At 36.9% G+C, this 7,792-nt stretch overlaps 1 protein-coding gene across 1 annotated transcript; it reads left to right on the top strand.

Moving 5' to 3' along the window:
- The first annotated feature begins 1,138 nt into the window (after window positions 1-1,138).
- epcam (epithelial cell adhesion molecule) lies at window positions 1,139-3,588 on the top strand. The gene is made up of 10 exons (XM_016278597.1): window positions 1,139-1,244; window positions 1,348-1,417; window positions 1,698-1,799; window positions 2,010-2,268; window positions 2,414-2,479; window positions 2,561-2,624; window positions 2,704-2,802; window positions 2,886-3,083; window positions 3,159-3,203; window positions 3,294-3,588. Exons 2-10 carry the CDS (start codon window positions 1,360-1,362, stop codon window positions 3,318-3,320), a joined length of 918 nt encoding a protein of 305 aa, XP_016134083.1. The 5' UTR covers window positions 1,139-1,244; window positions 1,348-1,359; the 3' UTR covers window positions 3,321-3,588.
- Window positions 3,589-7,792: the final 4,204 nt, after the last annotated feature.

Raw genomic sequence — 7,792 nt, 5'->3', positions numbered from 1 at the left:
GTTTTAGCTGTTGTGTGTGAACTTATTGAGGTAATCAAATGTAAACAATTATTGTCAAATGCCATCACCCAAACCCTCATTTCATTATAATCATTTTAATTGAAAACGGTAAGCAGATAGGAACCATTATAATTCAAACAGCAAATAAAATTGGTAACACATTTAAACATAAAACATCCTAACAATGATAAAACATAAGTCACTTTCACAAATGTCTATCAATGTCTATCACCCCCCACCCCGTCAAATGTATTAACAATGATCAAATTTAAATGAAATATACAGGTGCATCTCAATAAATTAGAATGTCGTGGAAAAGTTTTATTTCAAAATTAAAAGAACCAAAGACTTAAACTACTTCAGTCTGTGTGGATTGAATTGATTTAATACACAAGTTTCACAATTTGAGTTGAATTACTGAAATAAATGAACTTTTCCACGACATTCTAATTTATTGAGATGCACCTGTATAAGGTACATTTAAATTACTTTATTTTCTTAAAATGGTTTGTTGTCTTGAAAATCTTTTTTTTTTTTTACACAGTCTTACAAGTTCTGTTTCTTTTATTAGACTTTTATTATTTTAGAATTCTTTGTTTTTTTATCCTTTTATTGTCTTTTTCGGTCCTTAATATTTTATTCAACATCTTTGTTCTTAAACTATTTCTAAAATTCACTATTACATGTTTTCTCTCTCTCTCTCTCTCTCTCTCTCTCCCTCTTTAAGTATGCATTTGAATCACTAATGTGAATGAAATGCAAGTAGTAGCTATATAGAAATGACATATGTGGGATATCCTGAATTTTGTACAATATAAATATTATATAAATAAACTTGCCTTGTCCTAAATCTAGTCACCTTCCATTAAGTTTCGTTTCTATAGTCTTTGTCATATACCTTGCAGCAAATACTGCAGTTTCACCTGGCAGGTATCAGAGTTTGCATGTGTGGAGTTTCAACCGAAAATCTGGTTGTTGCTTCACATTTCCAAAATGGAGATAGGAAGTTTTGCGTTCTCTCTCGATGAGTCAAGTGGCCATATATGGTCATGGGCGGAAAAAAGAGTCTGTTTTAGAGTTAACTCCGCCCATTCACACCTGACGTCACTCTACTCAAACAGGTATACATAATTTGACACCTGTTGCGCGTTTAGATAAGTCCTTCGGCCCGGGAGAGAGAGGATATCTGCGGGATCTATTCGAGAGTCCACAAAAAGCGGAATAACTTTTTCCTTAAAGCTCTGGTAAGAAGACTTCAGTGTTTAAAGACTAGTTGAATTGCGCGGAGGTTCTGCAGATTAACGCATCAGTTCTTCTTACGAGTGATTTATAACGTTTGTTTTTCAGTTCTTATCCACGATGAAGGTTTTAGTCGCCTTGTTTGTTGTGCTGTTAGTGGATGTGGTCGCCTCACAATGTAAGTAACCACTATTTTAACTATAATTAAAACATAAGCTGTTTAAACATACCTTACAAAGCGAACTATATCGGGTTCACTTGTGGCAAACTGTGTTCCTAGTCGTTGACTTGGTAGTTGGGAGGCAAACACAACCATGAGATCCAGGGTGTGGTTCAGTATGTGGGGGGAGCTCTACTTCTACTGGGCTATGCGTTTGATCTTAAACCATCTACCTAATAAAGTTGTAGTATTTTTAAAACAATGTCCGCTTTTCTCACATTTTTTTGTAATCTAACAGGTTCTTGTAACAGTATGAAATGGGCCAGATGTGATGGAGAACCATGCCAGTGCACTCTTCAATTTTCTTCAACAAACAAGCAACAGATTGATTGTACAAAATGTGAGGGGTTTTTCTTTATATTTGCTCTTAAATTTATTTGGTAAATTGTTTTCTTGACCGACTTAACTGGTCTCCCAGTCTGGTTTGAGGAGTTTTGGTAACTCCACCTAAACTAGCTGACCTCCAGCTTCTACCAACAAACCAGGCAGGTTTAAGGTGCTTTGATCTTCCCATCATGTAGTAAGTGTCTAAAATTCTTCCTACCCACAGTGATTCCCAAGTGCTACCTCATGAAAGGGGAGATGTATCGTGCCAGGAACAACCTGACCACAAGATCAATTGGTGGGAAACCTGTAGAAACTGCCTTTGTGGACAATGATGGCATCTATGACCCAGAGTGTGAGAATGATGGAAAGTTCAAGGCTATCCAGTGTAATGGCACTGATGTGTGCTGGTGCGTCAACAGTGCTGGTGTGCGCAGAAGTGACAAGGGAGACAAGAACATGAAGTGTGAGCCCGTGGAGACCTAGTGAGTGTGTTTGTATTAGCAGAGCTGTTAACAGGATGTTCTTCTGACCGACACGCCTAGTTTGAAGTGTGGTTGGAATAGTAATGCTGTTTGTGGAGGGAAGCAAGACTAGTAACTTCTGACAATGCCATGTTTTCTTCTCTAGTTGGGTTCGCCTGGAACTGAAGCATAAAGATGGGGCTGTTCCTCTTGATGCTACCAAACTGAAGACGTATGTTGCAATTGATTTCTAGGGTCTTGCTGCACCATGTGAAATATGAAGTTTAGTTTTACTGATATTACTCTTTTACAGTGGGATTGAGAATGCTTTGCTGGAACGTTACAAGTTGGATAAGAAATTTGTGTCTGAGGTTAAGGTAAGAATTTGCTGTTGTTGTTGTTTAACCCTTCAACTTGCGGTACAGAACCTAACATGACCCACCTCCTCTTTTCCAGTATGACAAAGATGGTCGTGTCATTGTTGTGGATGTCAAAAAGCCTGAGAAAGAACGTATTACAGACCTGTCCCTCATGACTTACTACATGGAGAAGGACGTGAGTCTCATTTCGGTTTCTTGTCTTCATATGGTGTTATGTTGTAACTTAATATGTAACTAAATTAATTTGGTCTCTCATAGATCAAAGTTAAGCCCCTCTTTCTAGACGAAAAACCATTTGAAGTCAGTGTTGAGGGATCAAAGGTGTCCATGGAGAACATCCTGGTGTACTATGTAGATGAAGTGGCGCCCACCTTCACCATGCAGAAGCTGACTGGTGGTATCATTGCTGTCATTGTGGTGGTCAGCTTGATAGTGATTGCAGGACTTCTGGTTTTGGTAATTAGCATATATTTCATGGTTTTTAACTTGATGGGTGCTTGTAGTCTTAACTGTTTTTCCTCCTCTATTTAGTTCTTCCTCGCACGGCGACAGAAGGCCCAGTACAGTAAAGCACAGGTTTGTTATTTCAGTATGGTCCAAACTGTGGGTACTTCACCAATAGAAAGCAAGCTTTTGTATTCTAACACTTCCTTTTTGTTCTTGCAGCCCAGAGAGTTGGAGACCATGTCTTAAAGCTATTAATAACGTCTCATGTACCTGAGTCTGACACTGGCATGTGCCCTATGCTGAAGCTTAAACCTGCTGTTTTTTTTTTGTTTTTTTTGCTTGTGACATTTTTCATGTTAGATAAACTTAAGTGTCTGTTACATGCGGAGTACAGTTTTTGTTTTTAAATGTTTGTTACATTTTTGCTATTTAATGAGGGCTCCTTTTCAATTGGATCAACATTTTAACACTGTACAGTTTGACTTGTAAGTTTTTAATAAAATTTGTGTTTAAACGTTCTCATGCAAGTTTTTACAATTCTGGCATACGGCAGATACACCAGGCATATGGTAATCTAAATCAAAGTCCTTTGAACTATAGAGCTGTATTGGTCTTGCTAAATGAAAAGGACTATCCTAGCACAAAACGATTCCTACCTTTTGTTTCCAACCACGTGATCGGTCCTTTTCAGCTCATGGCAATCAGTTGAGCTGCACCTGTTCTCTACCATACGAGATTCACCACAGAATTCAAATCTGTGATGGCAACTCGTTGAATGGGACTAGTTTTAGTGTGACTACACATTGTCCAAATCCAATAATGCAGTGTCAAGTAGACCCCATTTACTTGCGCATTTCAAAAACCATTTCCTGTGAATGGGAGACTTCTGATTCATTAGTCACTACAGGTAAATAACTACAAGGATAACATGCAGTAAATGGAAAAACTATTTGCACTACAAACTGGTATGATTACGATAATACAGTAAAATGTAACGATGCTAATTTTTGCAATCTCACTCGGCGTAATGGACTAGTTTTGTACAGTTAAAAATAACAGCAGTGGAAGCTTACTTTGGGTAATTTGAGTTGCATATGGTGACGTGCATTATCCACCTTATTTTTTTGACATAAAAGGATGTTTTAAATGATACAGGGCCTGTAGGGTCTAATTATACAACACTTCAACCTGTGCATTTGTACAAACCTTTTTTTTTTGTCCTTTTAAAATTTAAAACAAAGTGGCTGTTTATTAACTCGAAGCTGCAGACCATTCAAGTGCAGAGAAAGACTAATAATTAAACCTGTGAGAGCCGTGCACGGAGCGGTTTGAAATACAGGTCAGACCTGTTGCTCAAGTTTCGGCCAACAAAGTTCCTATATCATTGTGGTATGACTTATGCAAAGTTTCAACTAACAAAGACTGCAACCTCCTCCCACGAACCAGGAAGCTACTCCAATTCTGTTTTGGTTGAAGAGTTTAACAGGAACGTTAATGAATGACTAATGCATTAGTAATGAAAAGCTTTCCACACTTTCTTAGTAGAAATGGCACACATTACAATGTGTACAGCAAACACCTTGCCAAAGATGTTGATGCCTTCATTTTGTGAGATCTAATGGACTTTTTCAAGGTTTTATTGAAGCAGCCAAACAAAGTGGCACAAGTCCGAAGTCAAAACGAAACCTGACAAGATAAATCTCCAAACAATAGCTTGGCTGGCACTCCCTTGCCTTGAATTCTTCGCCTTTTCATGTAGTTCCCCAGTATATTTCCCTGAAGAGCCTCGAGCGTTTGTTTCTCAGACTAGTTGAGACAGGTTTGGGCGGATCACATGTTGCCCTCCCCCATCCACACTCACACCTGAGTTGGAAGTCATACAGACTCAGTCTCTGTGTTTCCATGGCAGAAAAGGAGGGATTAAATGACAAAGCCTATCAGATGAGTGTGGGTCACGGTAGGGAGGGAGGATGGTTCACCCTCACCTGTGTTCCGGTTCACATTGTCAAGTGTTTAAAAATCACGTAATTGTGTTATTTAATTTAAAGCAATGTGCAAATAGCAGTACACCAAAAATTCCTATCAAACAAGTCAATATTTGGAAGGTTTTGTTACTTCTTTGGCTTTATGAAGTATATAAGTCATCATCATAAGTAGTTTTCATCAGGTGTTTATGTAGATCACTAGATACTCGGCATTCCTGCTGTAATAATAATCTGAGTCAGGGCTGGTAAACACAGAAGGTAGAGGATGACTAAACTTGTTACAATATTACTAATACAATATTATTAAAAGGGCAAATGGTTCCAAGTAACATACTGTAAGTAACTGATAAATGGATTTTAATCAGTGTAATGATGTGAGGCAGTCTGCCAGTGGAACAAGAAGTGCTCATATAAAAACAACTTTGTGCCAAATGGGAGGTTGTGACATGGGAAGAATATCTGGTTTTTCATTTTCAATGGGTTGGGAAATTAAGAAAGTGTGGCAACCGAGGCAACAAAACAAAACAGTCATTTGAGTAATATGTAATATGTGCATCTTCAGAACACTGATGACAAGAAACCAAACAATCGTTCATATCCTCTACATTTTGAATAAATTATGTTACATGGCATGCAGTCATAATTCGCTGAATCTGTGTTGTATTCATGAGAAGTACACGAATTATAGGTACGCTGCTGTTCAAAAGTTTGAAAGAAAATAATACTTTTTATTCAGGACACATTACATTGATCCAAAAGTGATGAACAGAATAAATTATAATGTTATAAAATATTTCCAATTTAAATAAATGCTGTTCTTTTTAACTTAAGCATATATAAGATCATGTGACACTGTAGACTGGAATAACGATGCTGATAATTCAGCTTTGCATCACAGGAATAAATTACATTTTAAGTTTCCATTTTTAATTTTGCAATGATATTTCACAATATTACTGTTTTACTGTATTTTTGATTAAATAAATGCAGCCTGGGTGAGCGTAAGAGATTGCTGACCCCAAACTTTTGACCAGAAGTGTACTTGAATGAATTTCTTTCTACCAAAATATATATCTATTTTGAAATACATAAATTAATAAATTTGAATTTTCCTTTTTGAATAAGGGCATTTATTTAAAGCTGTATAATAGATAATAATTATAGAAAATACACTTTAGAAATAAATACAATTTGCTATGACATTATCTGTCATACAGTATAATGCTTTGGTACTCCCCCCCCCCAAAAATAAATAAATAAATAAATAAAACAAAACCTTCCAGTTTGTTTCTCCTGCAGTGTATCTCTTTATAAATCTCACACCCCATGTTCAGTACAGCAGTACAACACAAACTCTCTAAAACACCCCAGCCATCCTGCAGTACATAACTCCATGTTGACTTCTAAAGACCACACATATTTTTTTTGTAATGGACTTCCTGCTTTATCATAATTCTTGCATTCTCTCGACATGCTTCAACATGCTAACGTGAGGTGAGATTTCAGCATGGGAGGTTACACATTCTGCGATCACAACTTGTTTTCAATTCCAGCTGAGTCAACGTCAGCAAGCCAGCACATCGCTCAGCAATGTATGGCCTACATATGTAGTGCACTTGATATAATGATAGAAGGAAATGTGTTTACATAGTGTTTTGAGTTTATATATTTGTTTCAAAAGAGATTGTTGGTAAAGCCTGAAAACTAAACCCAAGTGTTTGGGTGAATCTCATGAAAAGTCTCAAAGAACAGTTCTGGCCATAATTCATACCCAAATCAAAGTTATTATTGTTATTTTTGGCTTATGGAAAAATTAAGATCCTTTTACATTTTCATGACAATAATGCACATTTCAAACCAAAAATTACATTACAATAATGCATAATGAAAATTACAAAACAGCAATACTGTACAAAATACTGTCTACTTATAAAAATCTGCATAAATTAATAAATGAAACCGTGTTTTGTACAGTATTGATGCTTTTTTGAATATATATATATATATGAAAATTGAGAATACCATTAAGAATGTGCATTACAAAACTCAAAAAGTGCAATGTCTGGACAAAATATGTTAATGACAATTTGGTGGAAAATGTCATAAAAATGTCACAATGCAAAAAACAAACAATAAAAAAACAAAAGAAATACATTTCATTTTCATATGCAAAATACTATTTATTATTTACGGGGATCTCACCCGTTTTAATGTTGAGAACTACTGTCAGCCATGTCCCCCTCAGCCCCAACAGGAAGTATTAGATGATTTAAGAGATTTCCAAATTCTCTTTGATGTGAACCAGTATATTGTAAATATGTTTTTTTGGACACTAGCCAGGGATTTTGATCAGCTGAGAATGGACTGACTATATATGTATATCCTGAGTGAACACCACCACATACTGTACGGTCCACTTAAAGGAGGGTGGGTGCTTTGCTGGGTCTGCAGGCGGCTGGAGGAGTCTTGCTCCTCGAATCCTTGTTCTTCATCTCTCCAGAAAGAGCCAGCAGCAGGGCTGGGGCCGACAGGTGGTGCGCCGCTGCTTTTTGTTGTTGTGTGCAGTTAATGTAGCTGGTTATGAGCAACGTCGTGTCTCGAACCTGAACAACACAAAGAAAGCAGAGAAATGCTGTTCACGCTTTGGAAAATGCACATGTTTGCTGCTGCGCGATTTCAATTCTCCAGCAACTTATGCAATGTTAGATGGTTAGATTACGTCATCTAATGTTT

The sequence above is a fragment of the Sinocyclocheilus grahami genome, unplaced genomic scaffold (assembly GCF_001515645.1).
Source record: "Sinocyclocheilus grahami isolate Dianchi unplaced genomic scaffold, SAMN03320097.WGS_v1.1 scaffold123.1, whole genome shotgun sequence".
NCBI lineage: Eukaryota > Metazoa > Chordata > Actinopteri > Cypriniformes > Cyprinidae > Sinocyclocheilus > Sinocyclocheilus grahami.
Note: the sequence above shows the minus strand (reverse complement) of the source record. Positions and strands in the feature narration are given on the sequence as shown.